The sequence below is a fragment of the Phodopus roborovskii genome, unplaced genomic scaffold (genome assembly GCF_943737965.1).
Source record: "Phodopus roborovskii unplaced genomic scaffold, PHOROB, whole genome shotgun sequence".
Classification (NCBI taxonomy): Eukaryota; Metazoa; Chordata; class Mammalia; order Rodentia; family Cricetidae; genus Phodopus; species Phodopus roborovskii.
Window position 1 is genome coordinate 32,663,965 of NW_026126517.1, and position 22,751 is coordinate 32,686,715.

The window sequence follows — 22,751 nt, forward strand, 5'->3', positions numbered from 1 at the left end:
TCAGCATTCCCAGCTGGTTTAAACAGACATTAGAAGCCAGAGGCAAAGCAAAAAAAAAAAAAAAAAAAAAAAAATCTGCATTCACTCTTCCCCAAGGTGCCTGACAACTCCCCAGCTTTTCACATACAAGGCAAGACTCCAAGAAAGCAACAGAGAGCAGCAGCTGGGATCTTAACAAGCTAAGAAAAAAACTGAAGCAATTGTACAATGCTGGGAAACAAAAACTAGAACTCAAGGATATAATGGGTCTTTTGAGTATGCCATGGTTTTCAATGGAAATCTCAAAAGGAGTAATCGACCTAACAATTTCAAACCAAACCCCGATAGGATTAGAAGCACAAGATCCTGCTTCTTTATCATTTTTCCAGACAGGAGAACAATCTATAATCCTGTGTGTTTCAGGGGGTGGGAGTAGGGGCGAACAAGTGTGTGTGTGTGTGTGTGTGTGTGTGTGTGTGTGTGTGTGTGTGTGTGTAAGGGGGGAGAGATATGCATGTAAGTCAGAGGTTGTGGATGTCTCCCTCTATTACTCTCCATATTTGTTTTATTACCTATGTTGTCTATGCATGGTGCCCATGGCAATTCAGAGAACCAGTGTCAGGAGTCAGTACTCTCCTTCCACTATAGAACCTAGAAACTGAACTCAAGTCATCAGGCTAACTGCTATCCAGGCCTAAAATTCCTCAATAGCCTAATTGCTGTGGCTATAGCTACTACCACTACATTGCTTGTTACTGTTGTGGCTGCTACCACCATGACAACCACTGTCACTGTCCCCTTCTCATATTACCTACCAGCTTGGTCCATTGGTTATAGGGCCTGGAAGGGGCTGGGATATAAACATAGAACTGTATATATTTTTGCACCATTCAAAATACTGTCCCAACTTCCACACCAGTCTCAAGTCTGGCATAAGGTTCAAATGGAGGCTTTGAATTTACAATTTGTCAGGGCCTTCTATTGAAGGGGAGGGGTAATTTATTCTTCCACCTGTAATGAAAGTTGCTTCAGCTTAAAAGACCACCAGCTGAAACTGGTGCAAGTTATCTGAAGCAGCCATGACTAGCGCAGTACCTTCTGATAAATAGGAGTTACAGCTCCAGGTACTGTGGTCCCTATTGCTGGAATAAAGCATACTTGAATGGCAGGTGATGATTTAAAACAGCAGACTGACTTACAACAGTACCTCCATGTGCCCAGGGTTGTTCATCAGCTGCACACTTGAAGCAACATACATTAAACAACTCTGACAACTGCCTCTTGGGAGGTTGAGTGGTTACTTCTAAACAGTTCAAATTATTAAAAGGGGAAAACTTCAAGAAATAGCTGTATTAACATTATACCAGTATTCTTAACGGTCCTTAACAGGACCTCTCCCTACTGTATTGAACATCATTTAACTTCCTATCAAATATCCTTAAGGATGGATGAATACGGCCCAGGAGAACCTCTTTTAGTACAAAAAGCTATTAGGGAAAACAATCTTTTAAATATTTGAAAATGACAATGGAACCAGGATGTATCCCTAGTGCAGGAAAGGACTTTAGGAGCCCATTCCCCATGGAGGGATACTCTCTTATCCTAGACACACAGGGAAATGATTTGACTGACTTTGATGATCCCTCATTGATGGCCTCACCCTCCCTGGAGAGTTTGGGGGGGGCATGGGAGGATAGGAGGTAGAGGGAACTGGGATCAATATGTAAAATAAGAAAAAATATTAAAAGTAAGAAAGAATTTGAAAATGAACAGAATATAAAATGCCTCAAACATTCAAATGGTTGAAGAGATGGTTTACTGTACTGATTGGATTAATCAATGTACACACATGGACTGAAATTAACCACAAAAAGAATGACCCATTTTAAGAATTAGGAAAACATTAAATAGAGAAATAAAGAGGAGGTCAGAGAGCTGAAATCTACTACAACCTATTTTAAAGAAAATGCATATAGTTCAGGTATTTGTGTTTTTTCTGTTGTTAGACTTTTTGTTGTTGTTTTTCCGGGTACAGATGTTTCAACACAGCTGTAATAAGAGTGGAAAGATGGGAAAGGCCAGTGGATGCTGGAAGCTTTTTTATTTTTAATTGATTCCAAAACTGATGTCACCCAAGCATAAGTACACATCTGTGAGAAAGTTGACTTTCACCTGGGCATCTGAGATTTTCTATGGTTTTATCACAAATGTGTAATTCAACATGGATTTATATTTGTTATTATATTCTGGTACTACCACTTAACTCTAGTTGGATAGCATTTTTTAAAGTCCAATACTACTTTTTCAAAACCCATCAATACTTCACAAAATTTTAAAGTTTTTTGTTTGAGAATTTCATACATTTATGTAAGGTGTTTTGGTTAAATCTACTCCTATTCTCTCCACTCTAATTCCTCATCTACCCATCTACTTTCCCTCCTGATTTCATGTGCCCTTTTGTACTAGGTCCACTTAGGACATGACTAGTCATTGCATGTATTTACTCATAACAGCTCTGACTGTTTACACAAGACTGGAACAAGATGAAAACAATCAAAGTCCTAGCTGCGGAAGGAGTTGATGAAACCCAGCCCTAGTTGACACATCACTGACAACTGATGGGAAATACCCTAGTTGACATATACTGACAACTGATGGGAAATAAAGTTAGTTTTCTTCAGGTATGTGGCCCCCAAGAGACTACCCATCCTCCAGTAGATGGTCCTACACCCATATTTTAATGATAAAAGGTAATTATGAATGTACCAGCTGGCTAATAGTTGATTATACATACAGAACAGATGACCAACAAGTTAGAATACATATCCATACCAACTAGTCAGACTGAAATATCAGAAGCAAAATGACATAAGGAACACATACACTTTGTTAAACATGTAACTATGTCAAGTTTGTTAAACATTTAACATTCAGTATCTTTACTGACTTTTGTTTACATACACACTCAGCTATTTCCACGAGCATGCTATGTCAGAAGTAAAGGAACATTGTGCCTTTCCACAATGTCAGAATTTATTGAGTACCAATAAATTCACAAGGTAGGTCAGTACAATTGGCAGGAATCTTACTGATAATCTCACTTTCTTTGATAGTCCTGACCAAGTCAAACAAATTTTTAATTGCAATTTTATTAACTAATATTAACTCTAAGGTAACACACACATTACACATCACACAATAAAGATACCTATCTGTATGTAAACAAAGTTACAAAATGGCTCAAAAGGGATAGGAAGCAAGGGATTTTAATCAGAGTTTAAAGAGGCCTGAGAAACCAAAACTTGAAAAGTGACAGGAATGCAAAGGACTCTATGCAGGAAGGAAATAAGGCAAAGTGGGTGGCAGAAGCAGCTGGGGGAGGGGGGCTGCTGTAACTACAAATCAGAGCTGAGCTGCAGAGTGCAGCACACCTGCTGAGACAAGAGCATAACCCAGTCAAACAAAGCAGTGTATAGACACATAATAAGTCCACATAGTGAACAGGAAGTCTTCATTTGGTCCAGTATTTCCTCGTTGTAGCCCTATTCCTCCATTTTGAAATGGTAACATATATTCTGTGTCACTGTAGGAAGTATGTAATTTGCTTTTTGATTTTTCAGGAGGTTACAATTAAGACTCTGCCTTGAGTCTCAGAACAGACTTGGACTCTGTTCTTTAAAATTATGTTGAGACTATGTAAGACTAACTTCTCAAATTGGACTAAATGCATTTTGCATTATGTTAAGGCCACAAGACAATGGAGGCCAGGGAGTAGAATGTGGTGTTTTGAATGAGATATCACCTGTATCTCAGGTATTTGAATACTTGTCCCTGTTTGGGAGCTGTTCGGGAAGGGCCTCAGTCCCAACCCCTACCATCCATGCATAAAGCTGGGTATGGTATCACAAGCCTGCTATCCACAGGAGGATCTCAGGGAATGGATGATCTGACTGTCTAGCCAACTGGTGAACTCTAAGTTCAATGAGAGGCCTTGTCACAAACAATGAAGTAGAGATCAATACAGCAACACACCTGACGTCAACTTTGGTCTCCAAAGATAAAAGAGACAGGAAGGAAGGCAGAGAGGGGAGGGGACAAATGAGAGGAAGAGAACACAAGAAGGGAGAGAAAAGAGAAAGAAGGAAGAAAATTTCACAGTGTAGTTTTTCTCTGCTTTGTATTTTATGTTATCAATACTCATTCTATTGTATCTCAAACTCCACAGTCATAACTGTTCCACGGTCCACACCACTGCTTTGCCACATTTACTCCTTCTGGGACTCCCTATTGGTTCAGGTGTCCTTCTGGGATCATTTTCCTTCCATCTCAAAAGCTTTCTACAGCATTTGAGCACAGATCTGTTGTTCACAACTTTCTAAACTCCCCCCCTCCAAAAAAAATAATATTAACTTGCTTATGTACCTATTCTTGGATATGTCTACCAGAATTCTAAACATATTGCTCCAATGTACTTAGCATCCACAGTTCCTCATGTAAAGTCAGCTACCTGTTGATCTTGCTTCCTTTGAAAATGGTATTTGTGTCCTCTAACTACTTGTAAAGAGCTTCTATTTCTTCAATTTTCAGTGTTTTTATTATATTACATTTAGATGAAATTTATTTTGTATTTTTCCTGCTTAGGATGGAGAGGGTTCCTTAAATCTAACACTTGATTTCTTTAAGCAGTTTGGGAAATTTATATCATTTCTTCTAATGCTGCTTGACAATATCCCTAAACTTTTTCATAGATTCCATGTATGTTCCCTCATGCTCGTCTCTTCATTTCTTTTCCTTTTTTTTTTTTTTTTTTTTTTTGTCTCTCTGGGCTAGCCCTGATATTTTATGCTATTTTCAGAATCAGTTATTGCTAAACTCCTCAAATGTTTTTCATGGCTGCTGCTAAGACAACCATTCATTAGGTATCTCAAGCTAGCCTGAACCTGCTACATAGACCAGACTAGCCTCTTATTTCATTCTCCTAGGGGGCATGATACCATACCTAGCTAATTTTAAATTTCTTAATATTAATTTAATATTAATATCTTCCTGAATTCTTCACTTTCAGAGCACTGTGATCAAGAAAAAAAAAATGTCTGGAGTAGCTGCTCTCATCCTGAGACTACCATCACCTTTGGCTCTCTATACTGTTTTTTACCAGTAGTAACAGGGTCTAAGGAATGTAAACCTTTTTTGAGACCTTGCATGTTTAATAGCATACTAATCTCTTCTCAGTTTTAATGGGTAATTTAGTTAGCCATCATCTCTAGAAGAGAAGTTAATTCTCTTTCAGAATTTTGAAGATTGTATAAATTTATTTGCAGCTTCTAGATGAATTGATGGGGCCAATAAATCTTTGATTTTTTCCCCCTCCATAACTGTAAGCTAAATAAACCTCTTCTGTTTAGAAAACACACACCCTCTGATACTATGCTATAGCAACAAAAAAGAATAGCACAGAACCCTTACCTACTGCCAATTTGCTGCTACAAGTGTAGCTATACAAAGAAATCAAGAACAATATATGAGGTAAAAGAAAAAAATAACATTTAAAATGAACCAACATAACTGAACACAAAATAGAAAAATAAAATTAAGTATAACTATAATACTACAAAAAAAGTTCAAGAGTCAACTTGGGGGGGGGGGCTGGAGAGATGGCTCAGTGGTTAACAGCACTGGCAGTTCTTCCAGAGGACCCAGGTTCAATTCCCAGCACCTACATGGCAACTCATAACTGCCTGTACCTCCAGTTTCAGGGGATTTGACACCTCCACACAGACAAAACATGACCACATGAAATAAAAATAAAATAGTCAACTTAGGGTGTCCTATATGATAGGGAAGCACTCTAACAAAAAATTACTTCATTACCAGCCTATACTTCATGATTATAACTAATGGTGTTCAATATGACATAGGTAAGTCTAAAATGTAAACATAAAAATGTATTAGGACCAATTTTTAAAATTATAAATACCCCTTTTAACTATAGGCATGCATACAAAACATGAATAAATAAAAATTTTAAAACCAATTAACCAAAATTCACTTGCCATTTTTGCGGGAAGTCTTTTGCACTGTTGTTGGTGCACAGGGTTGAGCAGATGTTACATCAGACGTGGCAGAGCCAGTATGATGAGCCTTTACCTTGTCTGCCCAACTGACACCTGTAGGAGCCAGACATGTGGCAGTTACTGTGCCAGGTAAACTCCTATTGAGAAAAGTAAACACATGTAATAAATTAAATATCAAAGTAAAAATTATGAAGTCATACCATTATAAAAGCCTAAGTCTTTCCTTCCATTACAAGTTTTTATTAATAGCAATGTGTGTTAACAAGTCATTCTTGACTCAGACTAAAACTGTTCCTTCTTCTTCTTTGTATATGTTTCTTTCATAAACTACAAACATGATGCTTCATTGGCAATATTCAATTTTGGTTCCTTGAAACTTGAGTAACACTAATATCTAAAGTTATTTTTTCCCAAATCTTCACACTATCCTATGTACTCCTTCTCCAGTCACTTTAGTAGCTCACATTTATCAAAAAAAAAAAAAAAAAAACAAGTCTGGAGTTCTTTTCCTTCATTAATTAAAGTATGATATCGTGGAAGTAAATTTATTAGCAAGCACTACAGATTCCTTAGATTTGAGGAGGCCTCAGCGCTGAGACCACTAAAGGGTTCAGGTTTTACTTAGGTTCAAGAAGTGGTGCTCATTCACTTCTTCTGCCACCAAAATTAGGAGCCCTATCTTGGTGTACTGACACAGAAACAGTACTGCTGGCTAGCTGGGATCAGGGTCGCTCCCAACGCCCTTTCATCCTTAGTGAAACAGGCAAAGAGAACCCATTGCAAGTAAGGAGACATGATCTTATCTTCCTCCACCTTTTCCCTTCCCTGGGCCTATGGCTTTGAAGATTCCCAAATCTTAATTTGTTTTTTCCAGGAAAGGTGACTCTTGTATACATACTAAATGGTTTACTTACTATTTGAATTTTCAGTAAAAATAATAAACAAAACCCAAGATTTTTTTGTTTGTTTGTTTTGGTTTGGTTTGGTTTTCGAGACATGATTTCTATGTGGCTTTGGAGTCTGTCCTGGAACTAGCTCTGTAAACCAGGCTGGCCTCGAACTCACAGAGATCCGCCTGCTTCTGCCTCCCGAGTGCTGGGATAAAAAGCGTGTGACACCACCTCCTGAGTACAAAATCCAAGATTTATAACTAACATTTCAGTTAATAAACACAACCCAAGCAGCATGAGATGTGGGTAGATACTAAAGGCAACTTATCAACCATATCAAAAAGTAAAAAGAAAATGCATTTATACAATAATGAACAGGATCACATAGAGAATAGCGTAAGAGCTTTATGCACACAGGCACTACCATGGCTAATACTGTCAAGTTGTCAGGATCTAGAATCACCTAGGAGACAACCCCCTGGGCATGCCTATAAGGAAATTTCTAGACAGGGTTAACAAGGATAGGATGACCCACCCAAATGAGGTCAGCACCACTGCATGGGTTAAGGTCTCAGACTGAATAAAAAGGAGAGATCAAGCATGTATTAACATTCATCTCTGTTTCAGGACTGCAGACACAATGTGATCAGTCACTTCACATTCCCTGCCATGGTAAGTTGTGTTCCATCCAACTTTATGCCCAAGTAAATCCTTCAAAGCTCCTCTAAATCGCTTTTGCTAGGTATTTGATAATGGCTATGAGAAAGGTAATTAATGCATTCATTAAAAGCCTCCAGAACTAAAATAAATCTGCATTATAAAATTCTTGAAAACAAACTAATGGACTGCAATAAAGAGCAAGTTCCCTTGTAAAGACTCTTTCATTTGGGAAAGCATATTTAGTTCTGTTATGCATCTTTTCCCACCTGCCTAATGTCCAAGTATCATATGATTCTTAAGTCTATCAACATTCACCAAAGGAAACACTATCTAGGAACAAAATCAACTTTTACTAAATGCCAGCTAGGGTATTAGGATGTTCAAGATACACAGATATGTCAAAGATCTTGCCTCAAAGATGATAATAGCAGAGAAAACAGACATTAAAAACTAAAATCCTGGGAGAATAAATTCAATTGCCAAAGTGTTCATAAAATCATGAGGACCCTTTACATACATGTGCAACTTCACATATGTCTATATACACATGAAAAAAAATCTAAAACCTAGCATGGTGATGGGCATGAGCAGTTGGGAAGCTAAAGAAAAATTATCAGTCTAAAGTGACTCAGTAGTATACAGTATGACCCTTGATTCAAAAACACTGTAGTGCTCTGAAAATGTAATAAAAATTAAGCATATCCAAGGTAATAATAGGTAAAAAGCAGCTGTTAACTATGAAATGGTGGGCGTGATAAGGCAATGTCAAGAATGATCAGGCTTCGGGGTCAGAGAAGGCTCTGTGGTTAAAAAAACTTACTACTCAATCAAGAGAACCACAGTTCATATTCTAGCACACTAGGAAGCTTACAAATGCCTGTAACTCCAGCTCCAAGGGATCTGATGCACTCTCTATGGGCACCAACACATACTCCGTGCACATACTCATACAGACATGCACATACACAAATAAATAAAATATCAATCTTTAGAAAAAAGGAAGATTAGGCAATACAGGAAAGAGAACTGATAAAGCAAGCACTTGCCAACCTTGCATTAAATATATACATTAAGGTTTATGTTAAAGAATTAGAGTAAAAGTATTTGCTTTAAAAGTAATTTTCCCACCCAGTCATGGTAGCATATGCCAATAATATCACTTGAGAGGTGGAGGCAGAAGAACCATGAACTTAATGTCATCCTCAGCTGATTAGCAAGTCTGAGACTGTGTTGAAAGACCATTTTAGAAGTCATGAAATTAGCAATGATGACAACAGGTACAATACTACAAAGATTAACACCAATATGTAGGGCTTCCACGTTTTATTTAAACTATCTAGTTTTCAACAATGAAACAAATGAAAATCATACACATGAAAAAAATACACAAAACATTATGACCCATGTATAGAAAACAGTAACAGAATTTAATAGACATAGCTTTAAAATCAGTTGGTATAAGAATACCATGTAAAGAATGTCAGCAATGAGAAAATAAACATAAAAGAACAACACATACAGTCTGGAGTTGAACAATACTCTAACTGAAATTTTAAAAGTTATCAGGAAGACTCAAGAGCAAGTTTGAGCTACTAGAGCAAGGCTCAGCAAATTCAAAGTTAGCTTCTCCAAGTTAGCTTCTGTGTCAATGTGACACAGCCTAGAGCATTAGTTCTCAATCTGTGAGGGGTGGACAATCCTTTCTCAGGACCATCAGAAAACACAGGTACTTATAATTCACAATAGTAGAAAAATTAGAGTTATGTAGTAGGAGGACATCATAAAATAAGGAATTATATTTAAGGGTCACAGCATTAGGAAAATTGTGAATCACTGCTTTAATGTTTTGGCAGCATGTATAGTCCTAGCACTGTGAATGCTAGTCATTAGGGATGAAGCTTCCTGTTGAGCACCAGCTTGATTTCTCCATGTTTAATGACATAAATATGTAGCGTCTTCAGCCATAGGGTCTTACAATCAGGGAGGCAGATGATGAGCATAACAATAAAATGACTCCTAATGACACATTGCTATACTCATAGATCAGTGCATCGCTCAACCTTCATCAAAGAAGGTTGTAAATGTTAATATAGAGTAGTAGTAGTAGATGTTAATATAGAGACCCACAATCTGAACAACAGTGTGCTGAATGACTTTGATGCAATCAATCCTACATGGGATGCCTTCATCAAACTCCCTCCCTTCAAAACTCCAGGATCAATACAAAATAGGAAGTGAATAAATTGTAAGTTGGTGGGTGAATTCAAGGAACAGGGCTGATGCACATATGAACACACAGCAACTTTGAAACATGACAAAGATCTACACAAGTTCAAGCCAGATAAAATACCGGCATGAAGAAGGGTGGCACAAAGTCCCACCTCTAGCCAAGAAGCTATATGCAACTGATAGCTTCTGGAGAGGAATATTTTTTTTCCTTTTGTGTAGTGCTATTAGGTATATTAACCACATTGCAATGGCCGAGAAACACTTAAGGAGATGTTTAACATCCTCCGCTATCAGGGAAATGCAAATCAAAATGATTCTGAGATTCCATCTTACTCCTGTCAGAAGGCTAAGATCAAAAACACTAAAGACAGCTTATGCTGGAGAGAATGTGGAGCAAGGAGAATACTCCTCTTTTGCTGGTGGGAGTGTAAACTTATACAGCCACTTTGGAAGTCAGTGTGGTGGCCTCTCAGAAAACTGAGCATCAACCTACCACAAGACCTAGCTATACCACTTTAGGGCATATACCCAAAGATACTCTAACATACCACAAGAACACTTGCTCAACTATGTTCACAACAGCTTTATTTGTAATAGCCAGAACCTAAAAACAACCTAGATGTCCCTCAACCAAGGAATAGATAAAGAAAATGTGGTACATTTACATAATGGAGAATTACTCAGCTATTAAAAGAATATGGACACCAGGAAATCTGAAGGCAAATGAATGCAACTAGAAAATTGTGGGATAGGTAACACAGAATGAGAAAGACAAACATGGTATATACTCACTCCTAAATGGATGTTAGCTGTAAAATAAAGACTAACTATATTACAATCCACAGACCCAGAGGGTTGGGGGAGGAGGGTACCCAGATCTCCCTGGGATGACTGAAAGCAGGTGGAGATGGGAACATGAGCGATCAGGGTTGGGGGAGTGGAGGGGAAGAGTACTGAAAGAGACTACTGGAAATGGAGAGAGCATTACAGGGTCAGGTAAAAACCTGATGCAAGGGAATCTCCCGGGAATCTACAAGGAAGACCCCAACTTGGACTCCTAGCAATAATAGATACACAGCCTGATCTGGCCATCTCCTGCGACCAGATTAGTGCCTAGCCCAATTGTCATCAGAAAGGTAACATCCAGCAACTGATGGAAACAGATGCAGACCCACACATAGCCAAACATTAGGCAGAGTTCAAGGAATCCTGCAGAAGAAGAGGAGGAACAAATGTAGGAACTAGAGGGGTCAAGGACACCACAAGAAAACTCACAGATTCAATCTGGACTCGTAGGGGTTCACAGAGACTGAACCAACAACCAGAGATCTTGTACTCTGCATATATGTTACAGCTGTGTAGCTTAGTACTCTTATGATACTCCTAACAGTAGGCACAGGGGCTGTCTCTGACTCTTTTACAGGCTTTTGGGACTCTACTCCTCATCCTGAATTGTCTGGCCCCGCATTAATAAAAGAGGAGGGGCTTAGTCTTACTGCAACTTGGCATGCCATGTTTCATTGATTCTCATGAGGGAGTATCAGAGGAGGAGAGGAGGGAGGGGAAACCTTGGCTGAGATTTAAAATAAAATATATAAATTAATAATTCAGGAAAAGTAATGTTAAGCTTTTAGGAAAAAACTGTTAAGGAATGACCCAAATAGTAAAATATATTAGCATGTTTCAAGCTTAATTATTGGTGTCATGATCTAGCATTTCTTTCATAACCAAAAATCTAATGTATTCCACATTTTGTATTATTTCATTAAATTATATATTTATATATATAAGCCTATCAGCAATGTTGTTTTGTAATTATTTTATGTAGAGAGTTTGGGGATCAGATAAAAGAAAAAAGTTAAGTTAGAAAAATTTCTATATTCTGTATTTTATATTTATTTAAATAGTTACAAATTTTAAATTTAATATTAGATAATTTTATATAATATATGATCATATCCACCTCAATTTTTCTCCTCTATCTTTCTTCAACTCCCTCCCCTCAACATTTCCTTTCTCCAAACTTCGTGTCCTTTTCCCTAACACCCCACTATGTGTAACCAGTACTGGTCATATGTGCATGAGCGTGGGGCCATTCACTGAATCATGGGCAACTACCAAGGACCACAACTTCAGAGGAAAGTAACAATCATTACCCTGCTGCCATCAACTGCCAATAGTGTCTCAGCTTAAGGATGGGACGTTATGAACTGCTTCCCTATTCATACTGGAATATGGCTGGCTTGATTTTGTGCAGGGAATCACAATAACTATGCATTCATGAATGCAACAGCCTTGTCAAGTGTCCTGAAGAATAGCATTTTATAGCATTCCTCCCAATCCTCCAACTCTTAGATTCTTTTTGCCCCCTCTTCTGTGATGTTCCCTGAGTCCTGAGGGTGAAAGACACCGATACAGATGTTCTATTTAGAGTTGAGCACTCACAGTCAATTGCTCTTTTATGTTTGGATTTGTGCCTGTGGACTTGTGGGTGTGCATGTCAGTATGGAGTTCAAAAATCAATGTCAGGTATCTTCTTTAGTTATTCTCTGAACCTGATGTTCACTGACTTGACTAGGCTGGCTGACCAATGAGCTTCAGAAATCTGTGTCTCTGTTTACTTGTTTTTCTCCTTTTCTGAGACCCTAATGTTTATGTCATTGTCTTCATAGTAGCCTATAGGTCATTAGATTCTGTTAATTTTTCTTTGTTTTTTTTATCATTCTGTTTTACAGACTAGGTATCTGTTCTAGTTGTTTCTGATGCTGTGATAAAATACCATGACAACAAACAACTTGAGGAGGAAAGAGTTTACTTGGTTTATACATTATAGTCATTACTGGAGGAAGCCAAGGGAGGAGCTTGAGGCAAAAACCATGGGAGGATTGCTCTCTCTAGCTCAATGGTTCTCAAACTATGGTTCTCGACCCTATTTGAGGTCAAATGACCTTTTCATAGGGATCACATAGCAGATACCCTGCATATCAGATATTTACATTACAATCAATAACAGTAGAGTTATGAGTAGTAACAAAAATAACATTTTGGCTTGGGGATACCACAACACAAGGAAATGTATTAAAGTATCACGGTGTTATAAAGGTTGAGAACCACTGCTTTAATGTAATCAGTCTTACCCAGCTACAAATCCTGAGAGCTACAATAGCGACCTGCCTGCAAGATGTGACCACCAGATTTTTTTTAATTTTACTCAGACAATTTCAAACGTATACATAAGGTATGAAAATAAAAAATGTTTCCAAATGACCATGGTCATTCATTCTCCCATCACTGAAGAATATGCAAGAATGCAAACTCATAAAATGAAAAGAAACTGTCCAGAATAACTAGTTCTTCATCACTCTAACCATAGAAAAGCACATCCTATAATACCCGAGCTCAGAAAAAAAAGAAAAAGAAAAAGAAAAAAAAAAAAAAAAAAAACTGACATCCAATCTGTAAGGCTCTTAAAGGGTGCTTTTTGAGTCCTCTTAGGTAAATGGGAAGACACCTACAGATAACACTTCCCTGAGTCGCAAAGATCTAGGCTTTGTTCTTACTTTCTGCCAATTTGTGAATAATAAAGTTACTTTCCCTGCTTATTTGTGCAAATGCTTTGTTTTATTGATCTCATACTCTAGTAACTTTCTCTCAGATCTAGGAATCTGAGCAGAAATTAGTGAGCCCTTCCCTGGAAATGATACATGATTTCTCCTCCATGGGGTTGGTGCCTATGCATATTTTTCTCATGAAATACTGGGTTTTTTAATACTACAAGTATTTTTAAAATCATCTCACCCAAAATTTAAGCTTCTTCTTGCAGTTGATGTTACATTCATTCTATCTGTTGATGGGCTCGGAATCACATGACGACCTGGAGACATCTTCTTTACTTCCCATGCCAGTGAGGTTGGCCTAACAATTCAGAACATATAGTAGATTATTTTAACAGAAAAGGAGGGGTGGGGCAAACTAATCTTTCCTTTTGGCTGTCAATGAGCAAAAACATGGTCAAAGCCTGCAACCTTGATACCAGAAAGGTTCTACACTAACAAGTGAGCAATTGCTGACTGTTTATGGTACAGGATGTTCCACACAAACAACAGCAAGCACTACTTCTCTCGAAAGGACATGAGATGCACTGCTTGTCTGCTTGTTTGAAACAGGATGCATTAGGCAACTCTGGCTGGCCAGGAACTTTCTATGTAGACCAGGCTGGCCTAGAACTCAAAGATCCTCCTGCTTCTACCTCTTGAGTACTGAGATTAAAAGTGTATATCACCATATCAAACTGAGATAAACTTGTTATGAATTACAAGCTTCTCCATATACTGAGAAAAAATTAAAGCAATAGTACTAATTCATGTTATTTTGTCAATATCCTAGAGAATTCAGTTTGAGGAAAAATAATCAAAACAAAGGAAAATAGTAAGGGTAAAAGGAAGAACACTTAAGAAAATATGAACTACTTCTCTACCTCTTAATCAACATAGAGTAGAAATGCAAAGACACCATTGCTCTTTATTGGAAAACCTAAGTGGTCTAAATGATCTTCTGTTCTCTTTATTCCCTACCCTGCAACAGCTGACAGATACATATCCTACTGAAATGTTTTTCTGAGCAACATCCTAAATTCCTATTCAGAGCCTATCATTCCAGTTGGTCTCTCTATGGCTTACTTTCCATGTGAGGCAGTCATTAGATATTTTTCCCCTCACTCAAAAAGAAAACAAAACACACACACAAAACTGATTACTGATAGATAATTCCATAAAATATTAGTCAAAAGCTGGAAGATTTGGATAAGCTGTTATGAAATCATCTTTCTGAAAGAAGTTATAGCCCTACAGATGAAGGATGTTCATTTCCATTCAGCCTTGTCAACACCTGGTATCTTTAAAAAAAAAAAAAAAAATAGGCCAGGCTGGCAAACACCTTTAATCCCAGCACTTGGGAGGCAGAGTGAGGTGGATCAATGTGAGTTCAAGGCCAGACTGGTCCACAGAGGTAGTTCCAGGACAGCTAGGGATGTTACACAGAGAACCCCTGTCTGAAAAAAAAAAAAAAAAAAAAAAAAAAAGTTATTGGCAACATGGTACAACAATATCTTTGTTTTCTTTTTTAAGCTTGTATTGTCACCATTTAAATTTTCTTGTTTTGGAGTTTACATATTGGTTTCTTTGGCTCACTATTTCTATTATTATGTCATTCTCCAAATGATTTAAGAAAGTTTATTACTGCTGCTATCATGATGCATTCTTATGATTTGGAGATATTCCTTAAAATTTAAGTTTATATACAGACTTATTTTCTTATTGCTAAATCAAGCAAGTCAATATTTTCTTTGGTAGTTTCTAATTTTATCTCAAAGTCTTTATTTAAAATCTAGCTATATGAATTCTTGTCACGAAATTTTAAATATATGTATCTTTAATCCTAAACTTTAAACCCCCAAGTCAAGCATGACTTAAAGACTACACAAAAACTAATGCTATCAACAGGATATTTAAGGCTGTTTTCCTCATGTTGGAGCTGCTTCAGAAGGCAAAGAGAGATGTGGTAGTAACTAGTTAATACAAAAAGAGATGCCCTGATCGCTGAGAAAATGTCTAGTAGATAAAGTGCCTGCATGCAAGCATGAAGACCTGAATCTGAATTCCCAGTAACCAGAAAAAACGCCAGATACAGTGACATGCATCTATAATCTCAGATCAGGGAGAACAGAGACAAGCAGATCTCTGGTGCTTCCTGGCCAGAAACTCTACCTAAACCTGATAAACTCTAGGGTCAATGAAAGACCTTTCTCAAAAAAATGTGGTAGAAAGTGATAGAGGATGACACCCAACACCAATCTCTAGCCTCCACATGTACACACATATGTGTTCATGCACAAATACTTGTCTAGAAACAATACACACACAATCTTGGACCTGAGCATAACTCATAGTATTCTGACCTGTTCTTCTGGTAATTTAAAGCAGCTGGCTAAGAAAGCTACTAAATGATAGGATAAACAGTATCAAAATTTTGAAAAACCTATCTATGATAATGAGTTTTGAGATGTATTTCTCTCCTTGATGGGAGATGTCATTCTGTAAACATGTTTCTCTTATTGGTTAATGAATAAAGCACTGTTGGCCAATAGGAAAGCGAGATGGCAGGACTAGGAGACAAGGAGGTTTCAGAGAGAGAGAGAGAGGTGAGAGATTCAAGATGTAGAGACTTGAGAAGAAAGTCTGGACCCACTCTCCGCTAAGATAAGACCACGTGGGAACACTTAGGTTAATAGAAATGGGTTATTATTTAAGACAGAGCTAGCCAATAAGAAATGCTAATAACAGGCCAAAAGCATTATATCTAATACAGTGTCTCTGTGTGTTATTTGGGGCTGGTGCAGCTCTAGGACCAGACCGGGGGGGTGGGGGTGGGGGGGAGACGGACTCGTAATATCTCCTTGCATTTCCTACCTTGCCACCAGGAATTTTTAAGAAATTTATGTAGTTGAAATGTATATAAACGACTTCTCATGAATGGACATGACTGTTTTAACTCAAAGAATCAATGAGCCTTGAGTATCTTGTGTGCTTTAAGTTCCTTTAGTCTATGAGATGAAATACAATAACTTGAAATGATATAAAGAGAATATTAAACAGCTAGCTAGAGCATAACAGTACCTAAAATTAGGCTTTCTAGATTTCTAAAACTTTAACAAAATGAAATATCAATGTGGTATTCTAATTTTCAGTAGCAAGTAAATATATAGAAAGAAAATGAAAAACAATTTCCTAACTGCCTACCACAATGAGAAAATATGCTATACTTTTGCAGAGATTGGTTTTTCTTTGTGTATTCTCTACACTTACATAACTGATTTGTTGTCTTTATCTTAATGCCAATGATCCACCCTCCAAAACACTTACCATCCATATACGACACTAAGTTCCATTTTGTTATGCCATTAGATCACAAAACCTATGTTGTCACTTGTAGCAATTCAATTTCTGTACTAAATAATATGACTAGCACTGTCAGTTGCATTAATAATAAGTATCTGTTATGGAACAAAAGAGAAATGTAATAGCCAACTATTAGATTGTTACGGGTTTCAAATCAACCTAGTGTTAAGTCCACTGTCAATTTCAATGCTTGCTACTGAAACTGGGGTTATTGCAAACAAAAATACCAGAGTTCATTACCTGCTTTGAGCATCTGTCTTCTCCAACTTTTCCTGAAGTTGAATCCAGTCGATCAATGCTTTGAAATCTCTCACATAGTAATCCAGCATCATTAGCACCTCCTAATTTAAACAACAAAACATTAGCTACTATTCTGTGGTAGAAAAAAAGATTAAGGAAAAATTATTAAAGTAAATGTTTTTCAGGTTAATAATGTTTACATTCATTAAGGAAGCTATATAGCCTTTTTTTTTTAATTCTTGTTTGTTTTACATTCTGCAAAGACCTTTTAAACACCACACATGACAAAGAATACAAGACTAACTGAAAGTTCCTCCATTTACCCTTCCAAACCCTACTCCAGCCTTCCTCTAGTAAGGAGCACCTCAGCATAATACTGAGGACAAGTGACAAGAGGAGCCATAACTTACAATTCCTTAGAGGGGAACCTTCAGCATTAAACCATGAAATATAATCATTATTTGGATTTCTCACATACCCATGATTGGGTTGAGGAACTCTCCTTCTGTCCTTCTACTTTTAACATGAGTCCTGGGAATCAAACTCGGGTTGTCGTCAGGCTTAGGCAGTAACACCAATACTGTCTGAGCCGACTCAACAAGCAGTATTTTAATTCCAAAAAGTTCCTATTCCATATGACTCAGTCTCCATCTCACACTTATTAATTACATTTTTACTACTAGTTTTCACCACAATATCTTCTTTAACAAATAAATTACTCTGAAATGTTCTCCTGAGCTTCTCTGTTCAGAGCTCTGCATTTTCTGGGTCAAGCCCCTATAACTGCTTAAGTAAAAAAGACCTCATTCAGGATGGTTTCTTCAAGTGCCAAACACTTGCTTGTGAATTTCAAGATTCCATTATTTTTTTTTCTGCAGAGTAGTATTCCATATTGTGAAGATGTGCCACATCTTCTTTATCCATTCTTCAGTTGAGGAGCATCTAGGTTGCTTCCAGGTTCTGGCTATTACAAATAATGCTGCTATGAACATAGTTGAGCACATGTCCTTGTTGCATGGATGTGGATCATTTGGGTATATGCCTAAGAGGGGGATTGCCGGGTCCTGTGGTAAACTAATTCCCATTTTCCTGAGGAACCGCCATACTGATCTCCAAAATGGCTGTACGAGTTTGCACTCCCACCAGCAGTGGAAGAAGTGTTCCCCTTTCTCCACATCCTCTCCAGCATAAGTTGTCATTGGTGTTTCTAATTTTAGCCATTCTGGCAGGACTAAGATAGTATCCCAAAGTTGTTTTGATTTGCATTTCCCTGATAGCTAAGGATGTTGAGCACTTTCTTAAGTGTCTTCCAGCCTTTCTGATTTCCTCTATTGAGAATTCTTTCTTCAATTCTGTACTCCATTTTTTAATAGGGTTATTTGGTGTTTTGTTGACTAGTTTCTTGAGTTCTTTGTATATTTTGGAGGTCAGCCTTTTATCAGATGTAGGATTGGTGAAAATTTTTCCCATCTGTGGGCTGCCATTTGGTCTTGTCCACTGTGCCCTTTGCCTTACAGAAGCTTCTAAGTTTGAGGAGGTCCCATTTATTAAATGTTGATCTCAGTGTCTGTGCTCCTGGAGTTATGTTCAGGGAGCGGTCTCCTATACTAATTTGTTCAAGGGTACCTCCTACTTTCTCTTCTAAGAGGTTCAGTGTGGCTGGATTGATGTTGAGATCTTTGATCCATTTGGACTTGAGTTTTGTGCATGGAGACAGACATGGGTCTATCTGCAGTCTTCTACACACCATCATCCAATTGTGCCAGCACCATTTGTTGGAGATGCTTTCCTCCCCCCATTGTATTCTTTTGCAATCCCCCTTTTAGGCACATACCCAAATGCTTTGACTCCAAAATTTAAGTTCAAGGACAAGTTACTGGGGAAAAGGATTTCTATTTTTGTTTCCACAGAAAATGAAAAGCTGTGGATTTCTTCCAGACTAATGTGGTTTGATCAAGCCAGACCGCCTGAAACAGAGTACCAGGTGATTCTACATTCAAAACAGCCGGACAAAGCCTTACAGACTACAGCCAGGATTTCTGCATCTTCTTAGAATCCCCCATGACAGCGCCCCTTACCAGCAGGAAGTAGTTTGGAAAGAACAATGCCCAAATTCCCAAATATTGTCTATAAATGTTTGTTTTCATTTAAATGGACTTGGTTATATAAAATAAATAAATATTTAAAAAAAAAGATGTGGCACATCTACACAATGGAATACTACTCTGCAGGAAAAAAAAAACAATGGAATCTTAAAATTTGCAGGCAAGTGGATGGCACTTGAAGAAACCATCCAGAGGAACTAAGATACAAGGTATATTCTAAGAGATTCATATAAAGTCCCTCACAGAAGGGGGAAGGGACAAGTCCCCCAGAGCACATGGGAAGTGGGAGGGGGCAGTAAATGGAGAAAGAAGTAGGAGAAAGAGAAGGGGAGGAGAGGAAAGCACATGCAACAAGGAAGATTGAGTCAGGGTAGGAATAGAAGACAGGAGAGAGAGAGAGAGAGAGAGAGAGAGAGAGAGAGAGAGAGAGAGGGAGGGAGACAGAGAGAGGGAGACAGAGAGAGAGAGAGAGAGAGAGAGAGAGAGAGAGGAGAGAGAGAGAGAGAACATAAAAGAGGGAGCCATTATTGGTTTGAAGAGAAAACTGAATCTAAAGAAAGGTCTAGAGACCTACAGGACTGCCGCCAACTAATAATTTGAGCAACCATGGAAAGGCTACCATAAATGCCCTTCCCGGATAGTGAGATCAACAACTAACTTATCCACCATCATGGAGCCCTCATCTAGTACCTGTTGGAAACAGAAGCAAACACCCATAACTAAACACTAAGTTGAACTAGAATTCAGATGCAGAGGGAGAGGACAAGACCAGGTTGCAGAAACACATAGAGACAGCTGACCTGAATAAGGAGGAGCTAACAGGCCCCCAGACTGATAGCTGGGAAGTCAGTATGGGACTGACTCAGCCCCCCCCCCAAATATGGGTCTCAGCTAGAAGGACTGAGCAGTCTAAGGGACCTCAGACAGTGGAACCAGGACGTATTCCTGGTGCACAAAATGAGCTTGCGGACATGGAGGGATACTGCCTTAACCTAGAGACAGGGGAAAAGTCCTAGTCCCTACTTCAAATGACTTGACATATTTACATGACCCCACTGGGATAGCATAGCCCTACATGTGGAATTGGGGTGGGGGGATGGGAGGGGAGAGTGGTCAGGGTGCATGTGAGGGAAAAGAAAGGGTAAGAGGGAGGAAGAGAGGGAGAGAAGAAGGGAGGGAGGGAGGGAGGGAGGGAGGGACGGGGAACTGGGATTGACATGTAAAATAATAAGTTAAATTAAAAAAAATAAAAAAAAAAAAAAAAAAAAAATCATCCACCACAACCAAGTAGGCTTCATCTCAGAAATGCAGGAATGGCTCAACATAGAAAAATCAGTCCCCTATATAATCAGAATCCACTATATAAACAAACTAAAAGAAAAAAAAAAAACACATGGTCATCTCATTAGATGCCTTTGGCAAAATCTAACAACCCTTCATGATAAAGGTCTTGGAGAAATCAGGGACACAAAAAACATACCTAAACATAAGGCAATTTACAGCAAGCCAACAGCTAACATCAAATTAAATGGAGAGAAACTCAAAGTGATTCCACTAAAATCAGGAACAAAATAAGGCTGCCCACCCTCTCTATATCTGTTCAATATAGTACTTGAAGTTCTAGATAGAGCAATAAGACAACAAAAGGCGATCAAGGGGATACAAATTGGAAAGGAAAGAGTCAAACTTTCACTATTTACAGGTGACATGATAATATACATAAGTGACCCCAAAAATTCTACCAGGGAACTCCTAGAGCTGATATACACTTTCAGTAATGTGGCAGGATACAAGATTAACTTAAAAATATCAGAAGATGGAGAGATGGCTCCACTGGTAAAGGCTAGGCTCACAACCAAAAAAGAATTATCAGAAACTTCCTTTATACAAATGATAAACAGACCCAGAAAGAAATCAGAGAAACATCACTCTTGATAATAGCCACAAAAGATATAAAATATCTTGGGGTAACTCTAACCAAGGAAGTGAAAGACCTGTATGACAAGAACTTTACTGTGATGATATGTTGTTTCTGGCCTAACAAATAAAGCTTGCCTTAAGATAAAAATGTAACCTAGATGCCCCTCAACTGAAGAATGGATAAAGAAGATGTGGCACATTTACACAATGGAAAACTACTCTGTGGGGGGGGGATGGAATCTTGAAATTCACAGGCAAATGGATGGAACTTGAAGAAACCATCCTGAGTGAGGTAACCCAGTCACAAAAAGAGGAACATGGTTTGTACTCATTCATATATGGATTTCAGACATAGAGAAAAGGATCACCAACCTATAATTCACACTGCCAGAGAAATAAGGATACGAGGAGGAGAAACCTAAGAGATTCATACAAGGTCCCTCAAAGACGGAGAAAGGAACAAGATCTCCTGAGCATATTGGGAGCAGGGGATTAGGTAGTGAGTGAAGAGGGAGCTAGGAGAAAGAGAAGGGAAGGAGAGGAAAGTATGTGGGACTAGAAAGTTTGAGTCAGTGGGAGAATAGATGAGGGGAAAAAATAAAGAGATACCATAAAAGAGGGAGTCATTATAGGTATGAAGAGAAAACTGACTCTAGAGGAATGTCCAGAGACCTACAAGGATGACCCCAATTAACAATCTGAGCAACAGTGGAAAGGCTACCTTAAATGCCCTTCCCTGATAATGAGATTGATAACTAACTTATCTACCATTATAGAGCCCTCATCTAGTAGCTGATGGAAACAGAAGCAGACATCCACAGCTAAACACTGAGCCAAACTGGAATCCAGATGCAGAGAGGGAGGAGTGATAAGAAAATGAAGACAAGACCAGGCTACAGAAACCCACAGAGACAGCTGACCTGAGCAAGGGGGAGTTAATGGATTCCCAGACTGACAGCTGGGAAACCAGCATTGAACCTACTCAGACCCCCTGAACATGGGTCTCAGTTAGAAAGCCTGGTCAGTCTAAGGGACCTCTGACAGTGGAACCAGGATGTATTGCTGGTGCACAAAAGGACTTTGGGAGTACATTCCCCATGGATGGATACTCCCTTAACCTAGAGGCAGGAGGGAGGGCCTAGCCCTTACTCCAAATGACATGATAGATTTAATTGATCCCTCCTGGAAGGCATTACCCTGTGAAGGGGGGGGGGGTATTGGATGGGAGGGTAGGGTATAGGAAGGAGGGAGGGAAAAAGGGAAAGAGGAAGAAAGGGAAGGAGGGAGAGGGGGGGAACTGGGATGAATATGTAAAATAAGAAGAAAAAAAAAGATCAAAATGCAAAACTACCACATCACCACATTCTTGAGACCAGGCAGTAGTGGTACACACTTTTAACCCCAGCAGCCATAACTAGTTAGCCACAGAGGCCAAGCAGTAGTGGCACACACCTTAAGACTCAGGACAGAGAGGAAGACAAATCTCTGTTAGTTCAAGGCCACCCTGAGCTACACAAAAACTGATCTAGTCTAAAAGAGAAACAGATCTCATGCAAAGGTGATCTCAGCACTTGGGATCCCATACCTTTAATCCCAGCACTGGAGAGAAATATAAGGCAGGAGGGAACAGAAGCCCAGTGCAATCTGAGGTTTGGAGACAGTGCAGTTAGGAGATGCAATCTGAGGACAGGATTGCCC

The 22,751-nt window shown here is 38.6% G+C and overlaps 1 protein-coding gene across 1 annotated transcript in view; it reads right to left on the reverse strand.

Annotated features, from left to right (window-relative positions):
* Scaper (S-phase cyclin A associated protein in the ER) overlaps window positions 1-22,751 on the reverse strand; it is a 308,455-nt gene that overhangs the window by 264,554 nt on the left and 21,150 nt on the right. Inside the window, exons 5-7 of the mRNA XM_051197515.1 lie at window positions 17,029-17,129; window positions 13,631-13,747; window positions 6,033-6,190 (exon numbers count right to left, since the gene is read on the reverse strand). Coding sequence (XP_051053472.1) covers window positions 6,033-6,190; window positions 13,631-13,747; window positions 17,029-17,129 — 376 coding nt within the window. The remainder of the gene's footprint in view (window positions 1-6,032; window positions 6,191-13,630; window positions 13,748-17,028; window positions 17,130-22,751) is intronic.